At 39.7% G+C, this 22,693-nt stretch overlaps 2 protein-coding genes across 5 annotated transcripts in view; one reads left to right on the top strand and one right to left on the bottom strand.

Moving 5' to 3' along the window:
* Nucleotides 1-732: 732 nt before the first annotated feature.
* LOC106871797 (uncharacterized) lies at nucleotides 733-16,867 on the top strand. The gene is made up of 3 exons (XM_089358173.1): nucleotides 733-1,583; nucleotides 1,731-2,752; nucleotides 16,845-16,867. The coding sequence occupies exons 1-3, from the start codon at nucleotides 733-735 to the stop codon at nucleotides 16,865-16,867; spliced, it is 1,896 nt and encodes a 631-aa protein (XP_089214299.1).
* Nucleotides 16,868-18,550: 1,683 nt separating this feature from the next.
* LOC106882928 (CCA tRNA nucleotidyltransferase 1, mitochondrial) overlaps nucleotides 18,551-22,693 on the bottom strand; it is a 51,065-nt gene continuing 46,922 nt past the window's right edge. For all 4 annotated transcript variants that reach the window (XM_089357359.1, XM_089357357.1, XM_089357356.1 and 1 more), the window contains one exon: nucleotides 18,551-20,025. In XM_089357359.1, the coding sequence (XP_089213485.1) occupies nucleotides 18,593-19,945 (1,353 nt within the window). In that variant the 5' untranslated portion in view covers nucleotides 19,946-20,025 and the 3' untranslated portion in view covers nucleotides 18,551-18,592. The remainder of the gene's footprint in view (nucleotides 20,026-22,693) is intronic.

Here is a 22,693-nt window from a genome sequence, read left to right as displayed (position 1 = left end):
CTAATGCTGTCTCAACTGCTGCTGCTGCACGAGCTGTAGAGAAGAAAAACGAACGCGCTACACGCCTGCTCAGGAATGCTGTAACCATAGCTGCTGTGCGAGCTTCCCACACCTTACAACAGAGATATTCTATGCTGCAGAGTTCCATTCAACAAAGAGCTCATAGACGAGGATTTTCAACACCATGCAGCTCACAGCAACATCCACAAAATCGTAATGAATATCTCAACAAGCCAGTATCCTGCATGGACTTCTACTCATACCGATTTATGACACGAAACAACTCCTCTAATCACCTCCACCAGTCTCGAGATCTGTTTAATCAATTTGCAGTTGATATGTGCGCAAAAATGGAATCAGAGAGATTGTGTTTCATCAGATCCCATCAACAAAAATTGCGCTCTGACAGCTACATCCATCTCCGAGATGCCATCAACAACGATGCTGCTCCAACAAGCATAGGAAGACTTTGCCTTCCACGTTCACTGAAAGTCCCCGATATATGCAAGAAAGAACACAGGATGCAATGACCTTTGTCCGCCATTACGGCAGGCCTGATTTATTCATCACTTTCACATGCAATCCCAAGTGGAAGGAGATTCAGGCCGACTCTTCTTCGGTCAAAAGCCTAAAGACTGGCATGACCTCCTCGCCCGAGTTTTCCATCTGAAATTAATTACTCTCATGGACCTCCTAAAAAAAGGGCAAATCTTCAGACCCATACAATGTAACATGTACACAATTGAATGGCAAAAAAGGGGCCTTCCACATGCTCATATCCTGCTTTGGCTCTCAACGAAGATCAAATCAACTGACATCGACAACATAACCTCTGCAGAACTTCCTGATCCAGCTTTAGACAAAGTACTATACGACATAGTTAAAGCAAACATGGTGCATGATCCATGTGGGCGTGGATTCAACATTAACTCACCATGTTTGAAAGACAGCGTATGTTCAAAAAAGTTTCCAAGGAAATTCCTGCAACAAACTCAGACAGGTGCTGATGGGTATCCATCATACAGACGGAGAAAACCACAAGACGGCGGTTTCACAGCAACTATCAGACAGCACGAGGTTGATAATAGATGGATTGTTCCCTACTGCCCACTCCTGTCAAAGATTTTCAATGCCCACATTAACGTTGAGTTTTGCAACTCCGTTAAGTCCATCAAGTATGTTTGCAAGTATGTGAACAAGGGTTCTGACGCTGCAATGTTTGCACTTCAACAACAATACTGCCAGGATGAGGTAACGCACTATCAGGTGGGACGCTACATAAGTAGCAACGAGGCTTTCTGGCGCATCTTTGGCTTTCCACTTCACCAACGACACCCCGCCGTTCAACAGCTTGCAGTGCACCTGGAAAACGGTCAAAGAGTGTACTTCACCGATGCTAATGCTTCTCTGTTGGCAGAGCAACCAAGGGATAGCACACTCACTGCATTCTCCAAGCTCTGTCAAGTGGATCCATTCGCTCAAACCTTACTATATCCACAGATTCCATCGTACTACACTTGGAATGGAAAACAATGGACTCCAAGGAAAGCAGATCAAAATGTTCATGGATACTCTAGCATTAAGTTTGACACTTGCCTTGGCCGAGTATACACAGTATATCCCACTCAACAAGAGTGCTTCTAACTCCGCCTACTACTGCATGAGATCAGAGGCCCCACGTCTTTCCAGGCCCTAAAAACCGTTCATGGACATATCTGCACAACTTACAGAGAAGCCTGCTATCGACAAGGACTGTTAGAAGATGGTGCACAATGGGATGCAACTTTGGGAGGGGCTGCTTTATCACAATCACTTAAAAGTCTCGGGGCACTATTTGCAGTATTACTACAGACATGCGAACTGTGTGATCCTGCAACTCTATGGCTCAAGTACAGGGACAACCTGGCTGAAGACTTTCAGCGGCAAGCTCAACGGCTCTATCCTGGCATGGAGGGTATCAGCAATGAAGTCTACAACAAAACTCTCATTGACATTGAAGACATAATTGCCACCTATGGCCTGCCACAAACATTCAGGTCAGTGTCAAATAGCCTTCCCACTGCTGTCATTCGTGAAACATCGTACGACACTCAAACGCTTTCAAAGTACATTGCTGAAAACGAGCATAAATTACTTCCGGACCAGCTGCAGGCCTACACAACTATTATTAACAGTGTATGCCAACGTGACGGACGAATCTTCTTCCTTGATGCTCCTGGAGGGACAGGAAAAACATTTATAACAAAGCTTCTCATTGCAGAGGTTAGGCAGCATCAGGACATTGCAGTAGCTGTGGCTTCCTCTGGGATTGCAGCTTCTTTGTTACCCGGTGGCAGGACAGCACACTCGACTTTCAAACTCCCTCTCAATTTAGCAGCATCCGACATGCCTTCATGCAACATCACCAAAAGCTCAGATCAGGGGCAGGTACTTCAAAGGTGTCATCTAATTGTCTGGGATGAATGCACCGTGGCTCACAAGAGAGCTTTGGAAGCATTAGATAGAGCCCTGAAAGACATCCAAAACTGTCACGCTCCAATAGATGTTACGCTTATGTTGTCAGGTGATTTCAGGCAAACTCTTCCTGTTATTCCGAAAGGCACTAGAGCAGATGAGGTCCAAGCATGCCTAAAGTCCTCTACCCTGTGGCATCATGTTACCTTCCTCACTCTTAACACTAACGTGAGAGCTCAGCTGCACGGCGACCAAATGTCCAAAAAGTTTGCACAGGACATTTTGACAATTGGTGATGGTAAGGTGCCTCTCGACGCTGCGGGAGAGATGGAAGTATGGCCATTTTGCTCTGTTGTTAATTCTGTAGATGACCTCAAACATAAAGTCTTTCCCAACTTCAAAGAAAACTACCTAAATCACAATTGGCTGTGTGAAAGAGCAATATTAGCTCCGAAAAACGTAGCTGTTACAAAAATTAATCAACAGCTGATGCATTCTCTTCCCGGAAATCTTCAAACTTACAAGTCTGTTGATACAGTTTCAGATACAAACGAAGTGGTGAACTATCCTCCTGAATTTCTCAATTCGTTGGAGCCTCCTGGACTACCTCTCCACATATTATCACTTAAAGTTGGAACGCCTGTTATGCTACTTCGCAATCTGGAACCACCAAGACTTTGCAATGGAACACTACTCGTGATAAAGAAGATGATGTCACACGTTATCGAGGCTACCATTCTTTCTGGATGTGGAAAAGGTGGCGACGTCTTTATTCCAAGAATTCCTCTTACTCCATCAGGAGCAGACATTCCTTTTACATTCAGAAGACTACAATTCCACCTTTGTGTCAGTTTCGCATTGTCCCAGGGTCAAACCCTCTCTGTAGCTGGTCTTCTCTTGGAAGAGCCATACTTCTCATATGGACAACTGTATGTTGGCTGCTCAAGAGTGGGAAGCAAAACAAACCTATTTGCATATGCTCCACAAGGAAAAACAAGGAATATTGTTTACAACGAGGTGTTATAATCACAACAGCAAAAAATTATGTACATGATCACCTTTTTTTACCAAAAATCATTGACTTCCATGTATTTATATTGATATATATATATGTGTCTGCGTGTGTGTGTGTGTGTGTGTATGTATGTGTGTGTGTGTATGTGTGTGTGTGTGTGTGTGTGTGTGTGTGTGTGTCTATATATATATAAAGATGAGAATGTGTGTCTGTGTGAATCCCTAAAACTCGAGAACTACACAACCAATTTCATTCCAAATTTACACATGCCTTAATTAGGGTCCATGCAGTGTCTTAGGCAAAAAAAGAAATAATATATCTCCTCCATTATTTCAGTATTACGTGTCAAAAGTGAAACAATAACATCACACCACTGTAATGTCAGATACTTTCACTTTCATACTGAAACTATTCCACTACTTCAGTATTAAGTGTCAAAAGTGAAACAATAACATGTCGCTACTGTAATGTCAGATAATTTCACTTTAATACTTTCAATTTCATACTGAAACTATTAAAGTGAAACTATACTCTGACATGTATACAGGCATACTATAAGACCCAAGTTAAAAAAATTCCAAACAATTCAACTTCTCTGGTTGACATTAACACACCCACCGCCAATAGGGGTCTTCATTCCCACATTTTAGAGCTCCATGAGCTCCATTTTTCAGGAGCAAAATCCTTTTTACAGGTTCCAGAAGACTGGAATTTTGGAATATGCGCATAAAGATCAATACTATGGGATACATATGTCATGATTAGAATTTTTTACGGTGTGTAAAGAGGGAAAGAACCCTCATGTGCAATTTTGATGAAATTCGAATCATAGGTATTCCAGTTCCTTACAGAAAATATAACATAAAAGTCTCATTCTTCAATTGCATGTAACTCGGGCAACGCCGGGTCTGTTAAAGTCTGTCATACCGGCCATGACGAAGGGAAATAGCCCTGAAACTCGAGTCGCCTTTATATATATATATTTATATTTATATATTTATATATTTGATCCTTTATATTGAACACTCAATATTTCATCTACATTCAATACTTTCTTTCATGGTGCCATCCATTTTTATGTTATTTTATTTTATATTGTATATTGTATATCATATTATATATTGTATATTCCATATTCTATACCCCACATTAGTTCTGCAGGAATATAAATAAAACATAAAAAACAGACAGTGTTGGAACTCTTTTAAGCAAAATAATATATTCCTCTATACACAATCATACAAAAAAACCCCACCTTTTTTGTATTTATTTTTACTCGCATATATATATATATATATATATATATATATATATATATATATATATATATATGGGAGAATTTACGAAAAAAAAACAACAGACGAAGACAGGTGGTGTAAACAACAAATGGATGTATTAGTTTATATATATATATACATAATCATCATCGTTTAACGTCCGCTTTCCATGCTAGCATGGGTTGGACGATTTGACTGAGGACTGGCAAGCCAGAAGGCTGCACCAAGCTCCAATCTGATCTGGCAGAGTTTCTATAGCTGGCTGCCCTTCCTAACACCAACCACTCCGAGGGTGTAGTAGGTACTTCTACGTGTCAGCAGCACGAGGGCCAGTCACACGGTACTGGCAACGGCCACGCTCAAAAAGGTGTTTTTTTATGTGCCACCTGCACAGGAGCCAGTCCAGCGGCACTGGCAACGACCTCGCTCGAATGATTTTCTAACGTGCCACTAGCACAAGTGTTAGAAGGTAATGATTACGCTCCAATGGTGCTATTTACGAGCCAGTAGCACGGAAGCCAGACAGCTGCTCTGGCAATGAACACGCTCGACAGTGCTGTTAGTGCTCCACTGGCGCGGTGACCAGTCATCGAGTATGGTTCAATTACGATTTCACTTGCCTCAACAGGTCTTCGCAAGCAGAGTTTAGTGTCCAATGAAGGGGAGGTTGGCATGGGTGCCAGTCGTCGGATTCGGTTCGATTTCGATTTCAGATTTCAAATTTCAAATTTCAAATTCCAAATTCACTTGCCTCAACAGGTCTTCGCAAGCAGGGTTTTTAGTGTCCAATGAAGTAAACATACGGATTAGTGAGCTGGCTACACTTCTGGCAGAGATCACAGATTATGCTCTCACTTGCTTTGCCGGGTCTTCTCACGTACTGCATATTTCCAAAGGTCCCCGTCACTGGTCATTGCCTCGGTGAGGCCTAATGTTCGAAGGTCGTGCTTCACCACTTCATCCCAGGTCTTCGTGGGTCTACCTATTCCACAGGTTCCTTCAACTGCTAGGGTTTGGCAATTTTTCACACAAATATCCCCATCCATTCTTGCCACATGTCCATACCAGCGCAATCGTCTCTCTTGCACACCACAACTGATGCTTCTTAGGTTCAACTTTTCTCCCAAGGTACTTACACTCTGTCGAGTATGCACACTTACATTACACATCCATCGGAGCATACTGGCTTCATTCCTTGTGAGCTTACGCATGTCCTCAGCAGTCACGGCCCATGTCTCACTGCCATGTAGCATGGCTGTTCGTACACATGCGTCATACAGTCTGCCTTTTACTCTGAGTGAGAGGCCCTTTGTCACCAGCAGAGGTAAGAGCTCTCTAAACTTTGCCCAGGCTATTCATATTCTACCAGCTACACTTTCAGTGCACCCTCCCCCGCTACAAACTTGGTCACCTAGGTAGCGGAAGCTATCAACTACTTCTAGTCTTTTACCTTGGAGTGTGGTAAAGGTTGTTTTCTGCACATTCTCAGTGTTTATTGCTCCTGAGCATCTGCCACATACAAAAACTATCTTACTAGTTAGCCGTCCTTTGATATTGTTGCACCTCTTATGTGTCCATAGCTTACACTGGGTACATCTTATGGAGTTTCTACCTACGCCTTTTCTACAGATCGAGCAGGGCCATCTACCTGAAGGGGTTTGTGCTTTGTCTACCTTCCTACTTATTAGGACTTTGCTTTTAGCTAAGTTGACTCGAAGGCCCTTCGATTCTAATCCTTGCTTCCACACCTGAAACTTCTCCTCTAGTTCTGATAGTGACTCAGCAATTAGGACAAGGTCATCAGCATAGAGGAGCTCCCAGGAGCATCCCGTCTTGAATCCCTGTGTTATTGCCTGGAGGACTATGATAAATAGGAGGGGGCTGAGGACAGAACCTTGGTGGACCCCTACCTCTACCCGGAATTCTTCACTGTACTCATTGCCAACCCTCACCTTACTGACAGCGTCCCTGTACATGGCTTGGACAGCTTTCACTAACCACTCATCTATCCCTAGTTTCCTCATTGATCACCAGATAAGGGAGCGGGGGACCCTGTCAAAAGCTTTCTCCATGTCAAAGAAAGTCAGGTACAGAGGTTTATCTTTGGCTAGGTATTTCTTCTGCAGCTGTCTTACCAGAAATATAGCATCAGTAGTGCTTTTTCCTGGAACGAACCCAAACTGCATCTCATCTAAACTTACTCTCTCCCTAATTTGTTGGGCTATGACCCACTCGGTGACCTTCATTACCTGGTCCAACAACTTGATACGTCTGTAATTGTTTGTGTCTAGAGCGTCACCTTTACCTTTGTAGCAGTTGACTATGGTGCTGCTACACCAGTCATTGGGTATAATTCCTTCGTGTATCACCTGATTAACTATACGGGTCACTAGGCTATAGCCGACACTGCCAGATATTTTGAGCATCTCTGCAGTGATTCCTGATGGGCTGGGGGTTTTCCCTGTCATCATACTCTTGATCGCTTTATCTACCATGGTACTGTCAATTAGGATAGTTGGTCCCTCTGTTGCGTCGACATGCGGCAGGCTCGCTTCCCCCAATTCATTCTCTTTATTAAGCAGCCTTTCATAGTGGCATCTCTACCTACGCCTTTTCTACAGATCGAGCAGGGCCATCTACCGCGTTTAGTGTATATATATACATATATATACACATATATATATACGTATACACATATATACATATATATACATATATATATATATATATATATATATATATATATATATATATATATATATATATATATATATATATATGCATATATATATATATACGTACATACATATATATATATATACATACGTATATGCATATATATATATACATACATATATATATATATATATATATATATATATATATATATATATATATATATACATTTTTATACATATACATACACACACACACACACATATATATATATATATATATATATATATATATATATATATATATATACACACCAAAGGTATGAGAGTATTGGTATCCAGAAATCCCAAGGTGGCAGGTAATGTTATATAAGTGCTATGTTAAACTCTCGGTTCGATAGCGATATGAGTGAGGAGTTTAATGCGGGTCTTGTATGAGCCTACATATGTTAAATAAAATGACACAACAAAGCCAAGGCTGTGTGGAATTTTCAGGACATTTATAAAGAGGAAGTTAGTCTTACGTCTTACAGCTCTTTCTAGGATATTAGGGATACCTCTTCCTCAGAGACGATGTGAAATGGTTAAATAGAGGGAAATATTAATTTTCCTCTATTTAACCATCTCAATATAAGGAATTATTTTGGAAAAGGAAGGAAATAAGGAGGATATAGGGAAATAGGAGAATGAATGTAAAAATAAGAATATATAAAGATGTTATAGCTGCAATTCCATTCTCCAAGGAAAGTGGTGTGTAGAAGTGGTAGAAATGCTTCTTGTCCGTGGTATGTAAATTCCAATAGGAGTTCATATTTTGTCATTACAAATGGAAAGTGTGGAGATGTAGATTCCATGTGCTGTTCATTCAAATGGGCCTTGTGATGTGAATGAAAATTTTAGAATGTAGTGGTAGTATTAAATGGATAGATGAAGGAGAAGAGATGTGTATGTTAAAATGAGGAGAAAGGTCAAAGGAAAAGGTGAGAAAGGAAGAAGGAAAAAATGAGGAAGAGAAAATGAAAACAGGAAGAGAAAATGAGAAAAAAACAAAGTGAAAAAAGTGAAAAAAGGAGTGTTAGTTGATGGTGAAGATATTCTGAGGGGGGATTGGGAGAGGAGTAGGAAGAGATAATAATGTAAGTATGGAATATGTGTGAGGTTCTCAATTAGTGGTGAGACAAACACAGTTTTATATGAATATATATATGTGTATACAATGAGCTTCTTGCAGTTTCCATAGTAGAAAACACTTGCCCAAGCTTCCACACAGTGGGAATGTCCACAGAACCATGTGGTTGGGAAGCTTCTTACCACACAGCAATGCATGTGCTTATATATGTCTTCATTCTTAATATGGTCCAGCAAATTTGAATGTGAATATTACTAATTTCATTATTGGAGAACAACTTCTTTCAACAAATGTGTGTTCATAAGACACTAGATTCAATAGCATAAGGGAACTTTGTAACATTGTTCTATTTCATCAGTCACAACTACTCTGGCCTACTCAAAGTTGGTCCAGCCATGATCACCTTATACAATATCAAGCATTGTTTATTTAGGACTATTTTATTCAGTGCATTGTGTATTTAAAAAATAGAAACAAGAGAAACAGAATGGGTACTGAGAATAGTACTACAGTGCTAAGAATGTTAAAGTATTTGGTAAAAAAAAAAGCAAATATATGTATATTCTGATATGGGAGGAAATCAAAAACTGATAGAGTTGTAATACACAGTATGTTCTTGTAGAGCAGCAGTATATTAAAAAAAGATTTAGCTAAGTTCTTAACATTTAGTGAGAACGGGGATGTCCACCACTTTTTTTTTTGGTTGATTAGGTGTAGTGTTATCTATACTTTTAGAAATGAGAGGGTGGTAATATGGCCTGTTATTGTTAGCTGTTTTAGCTTTGGACCTGGTGTAATATGTGTGCATATGGGGTCTAAGTTGTCTTAATCTGGGTTCTCCTGGGGTTCTAGTATAATGTATGTATGGTCTGTTGTGATTCTGATGTTTGGCATGTTGTTGTGATATGATTTGAGATATATGTTGCTTGAGCCTAGTGTTAGGGATGTATTTTATTTGTTGGATGTTTTTATTTGCTAGCAGTGAGCGCTTAGCTGTAATATGGGGCATGGTTATAAAATATTTCCTCAGTGGATGAGAGGTCAGATATACGAGAGATATCCTTAATTGTATTATCAAAGGTGGATTTGTGGTGATTGGAATTAATGTTTAAGTACTTAAGGTATTGGTTAGGTTTATGATATAGGGAGTATAGGGTGGTTTCTAAGTTTAAAGTTACATCTAAAAAATTAGTGGTTTTGTAAGAATTTTAAAAAGTAATAGATAGGTTGAAGCTAGAGAAAAATTTATGTAGATCTTTCCTAGTTCGTTCTAAAGAGGATTTATTTATGCTCTTGGTTACTAGTAAGGTATCATCTCTGTAGAGGCCTCCCTTGATGTTAGGGAAATGTATTTGGATCTGGTGGAGTATGTACAGTTCAACGAGGTCCGTGGCTTGGGCAGAGTCAGATGATCCCATAATAATGTCAAATAATTTGTTATGGTTGTTGTTATATTTATAGTGGCTGGCCTGGTACTAAAGTTTGTCCCCAAAAGAAATAAAGGGTTTTACAGGCATTATGTTAATTTCTAGTGGGGCTTGGTTAGTTAGATTCCTAGCTAGAAGGTGAGCTTGATTAAGAAACATATCACCCTACCTCACATATATTCCATACTCACATTCTTATCTCTTCCTACTCCTCTCCCATCCCCCTCATAATATATTGACCACCAACTAACACTCCTTTTTTCACTTTCTGTTTTTTCCTCATTTTCTCTTCCTGGTTTCATTTTCTCTTCCTCTTTCTTTCCTTCTTCTTTTCTCACCTTTTCCTTTGACCTCTCTCTTCATTTTAGCATACATATCACTTCTCCCTCTCTATCCAATTAATACTACCACTACATTCTCAAATTTTCATTCACATCACAAGACCCATTTGAATGAACAGCACATGGAATCTACATCTACACTTTCCATTTGTAATGACAAAATATGAACTCCTATTGGAATTTACATACCACAGACAAGAAGCATTTCTACCACTTCTACACACCACTTTCCTTGGAGAATGGAATTGCAACAATAACATCTTTATGTATTTTATTTTTACATTCATTCTCCTATTTCCCTATATCCTCCATATTTCCTTCCTTTTCCAAAATAACTCCTTATATTGAACTCTAATACTTTCCCTCGATTTAATTATCTCACAGAAACAGTTTTAAGACTAACTTTCTCTTTATAAATGTCCTGAAAATTCCACACAACCTTGGCTTTGTTGTCTCATTTTATTTAACACACACACATATATATACATTATAATGGAATAATTACTATGAAGCATTGTGTAGAATATATAGTATAAAGGATCATGGGTAGGGCCAAAGCACTGAGAAATAAATGCAAGGTAAATCACAAGAAAACAAATATATGAATAAAAGTAAACTTACCTCGTATTCAATATTTCGGGGTTATGACCGCATTTTCAAGAAAATAAAACCCGAAATATTGAATACAAGGTAAGTCTACATTAATTCATATATTTGTTTTCTGGTTTTTTACCTTGCATTTACTTTATATTGTTTTAGCCTTATCCATGATCCTTTATACATACATATACATATATATATATATACACATATATATATATACACACACATGTATATACATATATATATATATATATATATGTATATATACACACACACATATATATATATATATATATATGTATATATACACACACACATATATATATATATATATGTGTATATATATATTTCTTTCAGTTTTTGTCTACAAAATCCACTCATAAGGCTTTGGTTGATCTGAGGCTATAGCAGAAGACACATGCCAAGTCACGACACTGTGGGACTGAACCCAGGACCATGTGCTTTGGAACCAAGTTTCTTACCACACAGCCACACCTGCACCTATGTATATATGTATGTGTCTATGGGTATATATATGTATGCATGTATATGTGTGTGTGTATATGTATATATATATATATATATATGTGTGTGTGTGTACATATTACATGTACATCTATATATATAGTTAGTAGTGGGGGTGGGTGCGCTGAAAGTGTAGCTGCTAGAATAAGAATAGCTTGGGCAAAGTTTAGAGAGAGCCCTTACCTCTGCTGGCGACAAAGGGCCTCTCACTCAGAGTAAAAGGCAGACTGTATGACGCATGTGTACGAGCAGCCATGCTACATGGCAGTGAAACATGGGCTGTGACTGCTGAGGACATGCGTAAGCTCACAAGGAATGAAGCCAGTATGCTCCGTTGGATGTGTAATGTCAGTGTGCATACCCGTCAGAGTGTAAGTATCTTGAGAGAAAAGCTGAACACAAGAAGCATCAGTTGTGGTGTGCAAGAGAGACGATTGCGCTGGTATGGACATGTGGTGAGAATGGATGAGGATAGCTGCGTGAAAAAGTGCCACACCCTAACAGTTGAGGGAACCCATGGAAGAGGTCGGCCCAGGAAGACCTGGGCTGAAGTGGTGAGGCAAGACTTTCGAACATTGAGCCTCACCGAGGCGATGACTACTGACCGAGACCTTTGGAAATGTGCTATGCGTGAGAAGACCTGGCAAGCCAAGTGAGATCGTTGCCAGTGCCCCTGGACTGGCTCTTGTGCGGGTGGCACATAAGATGCACCATTTTGAGTGTGGCCGTTGCCAGTACCGCCTGACTGGCCTTCGTAGGAAATTTCGAGCGAGATCGTTGCCAGTGCTCCTGGACTGGCTCTTGTGTGGGTGGCACATAAAAGACACCATTTTGAGCGTGGCCGTTGCCAGTACCGCCTGACTGGCCCTCGTGCGGGTGACATGTAAAAGTACCCACTACACTCTCTGAATGGTTGGCGTTAGGAAAGGCATCCAGCTGTAGAAACTCTGCCAAATTAGATTGGAGCCTGGTGCAGCCATCTGGTTCGCCAGTCCTCAGTCAAATCCTCAAACCCATGCTAGCATGGAAAGTGGACGTTAAACAATGATGATGAAAAGGTTTCATGTGTCACCCGCACATGAGCCAGTCCAGGGGGCACCTGCAACGATCTCACCCTCACAAGAGCCAGTCCAGGGGCACTGGCAACGATCTCGCTCGAAAATCCCACGAAGGCCAGCCAGGCGGCACTGGCAACGGTCACGCCCAAAATGTTGCATTTCATGTGTCACCCGCACATGAGCCAGTCCAGGGGCACTGGCAACGATCTTGCTGGAAAGATTTCATGTGTCGCCCGCACATGAGCCAGCCCAGGGGCACCGGCAACGATCTCGCTCAAAAATCCCACGACGGCCCTGGCAACGATCTCGTTCGAAAGATTTCATGTGTCGCCCGCACATGAGCCAGCCCAGGGGCACCGGTAATGATCTCGCTTGAAAATCCTACGACGGCCCCGCACAAGAGCCAGTTCAGGGGCACTGGCAACGATCTCGCTCGGAAGATTTCATAAACAGATTTTTACTCCAGTTGTCTGTACAATTACAAATGGCCAACTGAATATATGAGTCCTCAAGGTTACATATGGGTACAAACATTATACCCAATGTACTGCACCCAACAGACTCCAGTATTGCAGGTTCTGAGTAAGGTGTATGACATACATGTGTGTATATATCGTTGCTATTATGCAGAAATGTTGTAAGTTCAAAATGTTGGTTTTTCAGAAAATGAAAAAATAATTCCATCATTCCATTTCTGTTTACAATAGGAACAGTTTCAGCTTAACAACTTTGTTGGGTGCATAAAATCATAACTCCATGAATGATATTTTTAGTCAGAAATATTTTTGTAAAACTGTCATATGTGGGGCTTACTTTTGAAAAATGCTAAACCGTTGTATTACACTTTAATAACTATCATTTGAAGCAGCTGGAGATATGATAGTTTGACCAAGAGAACTGGTTGTTGCAAGCAAAATTAAATATTGAAAAAACGCATTTGGCCAAATTTGAACATACAACAGTTTAAAATAATAGCAATGATATATATATATACATGTTTAATTCATCACTTGCTACTGCACTACAAGAACATACTGTGTATTACAACTCTATCAGTTTTTGCTTTCCTCCCATATCAGAATATGCATATATTTGCTTTTTTTTTACCAAATACTTTAACATTCTTAGCACTGTAGTACTATTCTCAGTACCCATTCTGTTTCTCTTGTTTCTATTTTTTAAATACACAATGCACTGAATAAAATAGTCCTAAATAAACAATGTTTGATATTGTATAAGGTGATCATGGCTGGACCAACTTTGAGTAGGCCAGAGTAGTTGTGACTGATGAAATAGAACAATGTTACAAAGTTCCCTTATGCTATTGAATCTAGTGTCTTATGAACACACATTTGTTGAAAGAAGTTGTTCTCCAATAATGAAATTAGTAATATTCACATTCAAATTTGCTGGACCATATTAAGAATGAAGACATATATAAGCACATGCATTGCTGTGTGGTAAGAAGCTTCCCAACCACATGGTTCTGGGTTCAGTCCCACTGTGTGGAAGCTTGGGCAAGTGTCTTCTACTATAGACTTCAGTCAACTAAAGCCTTGTGAGTGGATTTGGTCGATGGAAACTGTAAGAAACCCATTGTATACACACATATATATATTCATATAAAACTGTGTTTGTCTCACCACTAATTGACAACTGGTGTTGGTGTGTTTATGTTCTCATAACTTAGTGGCTAGGCCAAAAATATTGATAGAATAAGTACCAGGCTTAAAGAAAAATTAGTTGTGGGATCAATTTGTTCAACTAAAAATTCTTCAAGGTGGCACCGCAGCATGCCTGCACTCTAATGACTGAAACAAGTAAAAGATATGACATCATCATTCTGACTCTTGCTGTTCACTGTGCACACACACACACACACACACACACACACACACACATATATATATATATATCATATATAGCTTAGCATCAGGAATTTATTATTCTACTCCTAGTCAGGCCAACAATGATGTCTCAGGGCATCACATGGTTTGGAAGCTCTTGCACTTCTCAAATAGCTTCCAAGACATTTTCTGCCTTGCAAAGAAAGTTTTTACTAGCTACGTAGAATCCTGTTACTTGAACTTCAATGGATCACTACTTCCACTGAAGAATCCACAGCATTTATTACCTATTTTCTTTCACTAAAAATGCAAAACAACATACAAATATACTTAGAGTAATCAGATACCACTTTAGCCAACAAAAAGGAACATCAAAAATACATGACATCGATTATAAATAAACTGTCAGCTCCCCTCCTCCTATCTCTTTACAACAAACTACCAAGTACACAGAATAGATCACACCTAATAACTGTCTACGTAATAAAACAAATATCTGCCAAAAGGAAATACCACTGGAACAAGCAAGGGGCAAAGTTTGTTAATGCAGTAAACAAAGCATGAGCCACAAATTTGTTTTTCCAGTTAAATTATGCTATTTCCTTTCTGAGGATTCATATTGCATACTGTGACATGAAGTAATGAATTGTACAGAATACAGTGTGACATGTTGAATATCATGAGCTTTCTAGGAGGTGGTGAGTGATTTCTTGCAGGTGCTATAGGTAGTATTTTTTGCCAATTGAAGGTTTTGGTGGTGTGAAAGGATATACCCAGAGAGGTCATGAGTGAAGCACATTTATTATTAGGATTAGTCAGCATAAAACTGACAGTTATGACCAGTAAACTGATTTAGGTTTTGACAATGAAAGTGCTGTGGAGTAAGAGAATTTGAGATGGGTTGCCTTGATTAAGCAGTAATATTTTTATCAGCTGGGCTCAGAGACAGAGAAGGATGAGTAAAGGCTAGATTTGGAAGTCAGAAAGACTTCAAAGGTAACTGGGATTTTGGTGTGTGTCAAAGATATAGTTAAGTGTGGGTATTATATAGTGCAAAGAATTTTCTCTCTGCACCAGTAGCTTGGGTGAGGAGTTTTGTACATTGAATTCAGTAAAAGTGTTTACTTCATAAAAAGTTAAGGGAAATACATGAATTCAATGTTAAGCATGAAATGGTCAAAAACCTGTGAAGCAGTTGAGACAGTAGATAAATTAGTGAAATTGAGGTGGTAAAGATTTGAATCAGAACAACTGTTAGTCCTTGCTGCTGATATCCTAGTAGAGAGAATATAGTGGTAAGGGTGGATTTTACAAATGTGCAGAAACTAGCTTCCAAAATGTTGGTAGTATGGACAGTAGAGATAAGTTTAAACAATACCATTTATAAAATATTGAACCTTTTGTGGTACATCTGAAGACTGTAGTTGAGTCGATATTGTTGTTTTAAGGTGGATGGTACCATGTGTCCAAAGGGCTGAGCCAACCATACAGGAAACAACACACAAAATCCTAACAGCAACTCCCATAACTGATGTAAGCAGAGGGTTCCTTGACCAGCCCCACTACTCAAAAAGTGACTTGTGAAACCTGATGAACAACTTCTATAGCTAACTCAGGTAGGTGGTTGCCATCTGGGATCACAGTGCTGGAAGGATGCTCTCGACAAGCCTATCCTGGGAAAAGTAGGCTGCTTACCCCAACAGCCCCTGACATTTGTGGACCAAGCCACATGTCTGGTAGGTGTACCCATCCATCCAACAATAGGTTTGTGAACCAATCTAGGTGGATCATAATTACACTTAAATGCCTGGTGTATTAATAGTTGGCAAGAGGAGAGGCAGTGGATGAGGTTACAATCTACAACCATAGGCTGGCTCAATGCTAGGAGACACATCCAGCCATAGCTGACTCCAACCAAGCCCTGCATTGGGGGATCGTAAAGAGTTTGGTTACAAGGCTTAACTGAGTCATGCACTCAATACACATGACCCAACTGCTGATTGAGATGCTGTGTATGGCCTTTACGCATCATGTCACCTAGACTTTAGACTTTCCAATACAGTGGTAGCATAGAGCAACTACTGATCAAGATGTTGTTCACAGCCTTTACTCATCACATGACCTGGACCTCTAACTGCCCAATATTGCAGCAGCCCAGACCAACTGCTGTTGAAGATGTTATTTAAGGCTGTGACATTTCATGACCCTAGGACCTCCAACTGCCCAATACAATGGCAGCACAGACCAACTGCTGTTCAAGATGTTGTTCATGGCCATTATGCTTCAAATCACTGGGACCTCCCCCTCCAACAGTTGAGTGCAATGATCCACAGATGGGTCTGTCCTGCTGCAAGTTGTCTATGTATAATATGGCTGTCCTATGCAGGCACCAACAGAGTACACATGGACCTCTACCGACCTGTCCAACTCTCTTTGGAGGAGAGGGATAAGCAGACAGTATTTCTGAACCTTCTCCATTGTTTTATCTTCCAGAGCTGAATCTTGCTCATACCTAACTTGACTTCAAGGATGACCACTCTGCCTGGACAGTGCAGGACGAGATTGGGTATAACCCTGCTACCCAGTAGTACAGTAGGCCAGATCCCAACTGACCTCCCATCTATACTGTTGAGACTTGCTTGTCACTAGCTGGCATAGCCACCTATTTCTGGCCAGTCTTTGCTTCTTCAAGTGTGGGCATTGGCCACTGATGAGGGTGATAGTTTTAGCAGCAGCCCCACAATGTCTGGAAGTATTCAGTCCCCTGCCATCCCCAAAGGTTGCAGAATGTGTTAGAACACAGCGTGAGTCAACCAAAGTAGCACTCCTCCGAAATCTTTTCTGGCTATGACATCCAACTGTTGTCAGTCAGATCACAGTAGAAAGATGAAGTACAGGCTCCCAAAATGAGTTGGAAGGCTTACTCCCTGGAATACACCTGATAGGTGTCCCGGTTGCATGCTGTTGCACCTGGCTGAATGGGTGGGAGGTCGAACAACATGATTATCTCACTGTTTCTCAAGGCAAGGCCTATGGACCTTGTCATCATTCTAACTGCCGAATATGGGAAAGTGAGTAGGCATAGATTCCCATGGACCTTGTTTCTGGGTATCATCTTCACCAATTGGCAGACACTCAACCCACCTACAGTACAAAAAGTGAGTAAAGGACAATTTAGGAAGATACAGTATCCTAAGAACCCCCATGCAAATGACTGTGTCAAGTTACTTGAGTGCTCCCCAGTCAGGTATCATCTGCATCGGGTTGTAGAACAGTCAGGGGAGATAATACTGATGGAGAAGATGGAACTTCTGGCAAGGTTTCAGGCGAGTGCGACATCTTATTGGCACACTATAACATATGCTTCACTGAAAGGTTCATCTTGTGAGTAGACCATGGGTTGATTGCAACCCCTAGGTAGAAAACTTTCTTTCCTAGTTTGACATTCTTGAGTAGGATACCTTCACTCATTGGCAAAGTAACCATGTTGATGAGGTAGGACATCCCCCAGCTTATTACGGAGAACCAAGTTCATGTTGAGATGCTGACTTTTAGTCCCACCACTTTGTAGAACACAGAGCATTTGTTGAGGAGGCTCTGCAATCCTTTTGGGGAACTGGAAACCAGAACCATGTCATCAGCATATGCCAGGTCCTCTAAAACTACAGTTGCTGGGAGGCATACCCAGCAATGGAGGAGTAGCAATATTGAAGGGAAGGAGTGAGAGAGCAGGTTTAATATGATCCAAGAAAAAAAACAAGGTAACTGATGTCTGATGTAATTGATTGTAGAAGGAAATGATAACAAATATTTTGTGTTATATTTGAATATATTCAAGTTACACAACCAAAGATTCACAAAATCTTGGATTATAGATAGTGTTTCCTCACAGTACTTGGAATTTGAAAATGTTAAAAAACATAACTGTTTAGTGAATTTTTTAATATAAAGAAGCTTGAAATAGCAATTTATATATCATAAGATTGTTTAGAATATATTTTTTTGGTAAATATTGACCAAAGGAAATTTTGTGACACAATCCTCGACTGTCTCACAAGTTTGTATATATAGAAAATATATAAAAGTATTAGCAAAGAAAGAGAAATATTTCTTACATATAATAATCCAATATTAACTTTACTAAGCAAGAATTCTAAATATAAATTATATAACACCAGGATAAAGATGAAGAAATAAAGAACAGTATAACAATTTTATTTATTTATCAAGAAGAAAAATATCTACAATAATTTAGTTTTACTTTCAGAGCCTGATACAAATTTCTCGCCCAACCTCAACAATTCTTCTTTTGTTAGGATATAATCACTTTCTTTCCAAACATCTTTGAGAAAATTTAAAGTTTGATTAAATATAGGGCCTTTAGGAATATTTTGTTTCATTAAATCGTATCCAGAGACAGGGAATTTTGGAGGAATCCATTCATTAAATTCTGTAAGCAAGTCCTCTTCACCCAAGTATTTAAGCAGTTCTAAAATACGGCCTTTCAATTTGCTATCACGTCCACTCAAGACCATATCTTTATAATGCTTAATAATATTTTCTTCTGATATTTTGTACCGTTCTTCTACTATAAAATTGAGTAAATTCATTTCTTCATTTGACATTTTCATTTTCTGATTTAGCTTCATGACATCTTGGCTATCATACATTAATGTTGACATCAAAGTCATAGGCAACATAGAGAAACCCTTCATTCGTTTCCAGACTTGATCCATTTCTTCAATATTCACATTTTCTGCATATCCAATATGTTTCAAAACACCTAATTTGGCCATTGTAGCAATAACACTGGTAAAATTGGGACCAGTGATAATTTTTTTCATTTCAACCCAAATTCGTTCTCCTGCAATATCACTTAAACCAACTGCATTCTCTTCAATGGCTTTAAGAGCCTCTGGGTTATGCAACCCATTTTGTGATGAAATCCTTCCCCAAAATCTGAAATACCGAAGGATTCTGATATAATCTTCTTGAATTCTGGTTGCTGGTTCTCCAACAAAACAAACCCTCCTCTCTTCAAGATCTTTCCGACCATTAAAATAATCATAGAGGATTCCATTAAAATCTAAAAACATGGCATTTATAGTCAAGTCCCTTCTACCGGCATCCTGATGCCAGTCTTGTGTAAACTCTACTTTAGCATGGCGACCATCTGTTTTTATATCAATCCGTAAAGTTGTGATTTCATAGTTTTCACAATCATTGATCCTTGCTGTGACTGTTCCATGTGATTCTCCTTTCAAATTAATCATTCGGATGTTTTCTTTAGTAAAAATATCTTTCATCTGTTCAGGAGTTGCAGTAGTAGCAAAATCGATGTCTTCTGGCTTCTTACCTGTCAGTAAATCCCTTACAGCACCACCAGCAATACGCAGTTCATAATTATATTTTTTAAACAAATTGATGAGGGATATCAAATTTGGGTTAAACAAACTGTAAAATTCAGGTGTATTAACAGTAGATGTTATAAGCTTTCCCATTTTAGGTTGTGTGGTTCGTTTGTAAGTGCCATAAAATGTCTTTTGTATGTGTAGCCTTAACAAGCAAGTGGATCGCATCAATAGCAGTTTCATTATTTAAACAAATTTACATTGTAGTAGATTATCATACTTTCAATATCGTTGTCAAATTTTTCAAATATGACTTCAAAATTCTGCAATTAAAACAAGGAAGAATTAGTGTTGTATGTGATACAAAGTTAATGAAATAATAATTGCCAAGTTAAAAAACAAAACAAGAAAAAAAGCAATACAATGGAATGATGAAATTTTCCTTAGATCCTTAATAACTATATCCTATTTTGTTACTAATATTGATTAAAACTGCAACATCATCAACATCATCATCATCATTTAACATCCGCCTTCCATGCTAGCATAGGTTGGGCGATTTGACTGAGGACTGGCGAACTAGATGGCTACACCAGGCTCCAATCTGATTTGGCAGAGTTTCTACAGCTGGATGCCCTTCCTAACGCTAACCAATTTGAGAGTGTAGTGGGTGCTTTTACGTGCCACTGGCACAAAGGTCAGTCAGGCGGTACTGGCAACGGCCACACTCAAAATGGTGCATTTTACATGCCACATGCACAGGAGCCAGTCCAGCGGTACTGGCAATGACTTGCTTGAATGTCTTTTCACATGCCACCGGCACAAGTGCCAGTAAGCGACACTAGTAACGATCACGCTCAAATGGTGCTATTTACATACCACTGGCACGGAAGCCAGACAGCTGCTCTGGCAACAATCACGCTCGGACGGTGCTCTTAGCACTCCACTGGTACAGGTGCCATCCTGATTTCGCTTTCACTTGCGCCAACAGGTCTTTGCAAGCCGAGTTTAGTGTCCAATGAAGGAGAGTTTGGCATGGGTGCCAGTCGTCAAATTTGGTTCGATTTTGATTTCACTTGCTTCAACAGGTCTTCGCAAGTAGAGTTTAGTGCCCAATGAAGGAAAGGTACACATAAGTGGGCTGGCTACACCCCTGGCAGAGGCCTCGGATTATGGTCTCACTTGGCTTGCCAGGTCTTCTCACACACAGCATATTTCCAAAGGTCTCGGTCACAAGTCATTGCCTCGGTGAGGCCCAATGTTCGAAGGTCATGCTTCACCACCTCATCCCAGGTATTCCTGGTTCTACCTCTTCCACAGGTTCCCTCAACCGTTAGGGTGTGGCACTTTTCACACATCTATCCTCATCCATTCTTATTTCTTTATTGCCAACAAGGGGCTAAACATAGAGGGAACAAACAAAGACAGACAAAGGAATTAAGTCGATTACATCGACCACAGTGCGTAACTGGTACTTATTTAATTGACCCCGAAAGGATGAAAGGCTAAGTTGACCTCGGCGGAATTTGAACTCAGAGCGTAGTGGAGATAAAATACCGCTAAGCATTTCACCTGGTGTGCTAACAATTCTGCCAGCTCGCCACCTTCCATTCTCATCCATTCTTGCCACATGACCATACCAGTGCAATCGCCTCTCTTGCACACCACAACTGATGCTTCTTAAGTTCAACTTTTCTCTCAAGGTATTAACACTCTGTCGAGTATGCACACTGACATTACACATCCATCGGAGCATACTGGCTTCATTCCTTGCAAGCATATGCATGTCCTCAGCACTCATGGTCCATGTTTCACTGCCATGTAGCATGGCTGTTCATATACATGCGTCATACAGTCTACCTTTTACTCCGAGTGAGAGGCCCTTTGTCACCAGCAGAGGTAAGAGCTCTCTGAACTTTGCCAGCTCTCTAAACTAAAAAAAACAAAAAAAACTCAAAATATACCTCTATAAATACATGTTAATTCATTGATCAAACTACTGAATCCTCGTTGTTGAATGATAGAGATATACCATATATATGTTTTTTTTTTCGAACGGTGAAAAATAATGTGTAAAGGGATTCAAACCTACAGCTTCTGTAAACATGACAAATATTCTACTAATGGATAAAACCATAAAAGCAAAAAGGAAGGATTGAAAGAAAGGAGGTAGCAAGGAATTATACCAGGAAAGTAAGGAAACTGGTCTACCTGGCAAGAGGAGAAGCAGATGGGTTCTGAATTGCAAGTTAATGTATCAGAAAAAAATGAAGGTATGAGTAAGAAATGTCTATGGATGGACTCAGTGATTCTGAAAAGAAAGAGATATGGAAATGCTATAAAGGAAGGCTACTGAATATGGAGAATGTATGAGACAAAGAGAGTTTCCTAAGTATGAACCCAACAGAGTGAACTGCCATTCTAGTTGACAGCAGTATGATGGATCAGGCAATTAAAGATATAAAGACAGGGAATGTCCTTGGTTCATCAGTAATTACAACTGAGATGCTTGAAATATCTGATATAGTGAGATATTGCCTTGTCACTTGTATAATTAGTCAGGTTGTACAAGAAGGTATCATACCCAACAACCTGTAAAGCAGCATTATAGTTAACTGTTACAAGGGTAAAGGTATCATATTGCTAGACAAATCATGAAAGTTGCACAAAGGATTATAATTCAAACTAATCAAGAAGACAGTTAGCCTAGATGAGATGCAGTTTGATTTTGTGCCATAGAGAAGTACTATTGATACTCTCTTTCTGATAAGGCAACTTCAGGAGTAGTATTTAGCTAAAAATAAACCATTGTACTTAGCCAGACTTGGCTTTTGTTGACCTAGAGAAAGCCTTCAACAGAGTCCCTTGCTCCCTGATTTGGCTGCTGCAGAGAGCAGATGGCTGGTGAGGGCTGTTCAAGCTATGCACAATGGTGTTGTCAATAAGGTGAGAGTTAGTAATGAGTATAGTAACAATTTAGTGTGCATGTGG

This window comes from Octopus bimaculoides, chromosome 9 (genome assembly GCF_046866305.1).
Source record: "Octopus bimaculoides isolate indiv1 chromosome 9, ASM4686630v1, whole genome shotgun sequence".
Lineage (NCBI taxonomy): Eukaryota > Metazoa > Mollusca > Cephalopoda > Octopoda > Octopodidae > Octopus > Octopus bimaculoides.
The sequence above is the reverse complement of the archived record's forward strand: the minus strand, read 5'-3'. Positions and strand labels throughout refer to the sequence as shown.

Coding starts and splice junctions, on each gene's coding strand:
- LOC106871797 (XM_089358173.1), top strand. CDS start 733: ATGTACACAATTGAATGGCAAAAAAGGGGCCTTCCACATGCTCATATC. Junction 1,584..1,730: donor CATGGATACTCTAGCATTAA/GTTTGACACTTG, acceptor CACAACTTACAG/AGAAGCCTGCTATCGACAAG. Junction 2,753..16,844: donor CATTTTGACAATTGGTGATG/GTAAGGTGCCTC, acceptor TTTATCTTCCAG/AGCTGAATCTTGCTCATACC.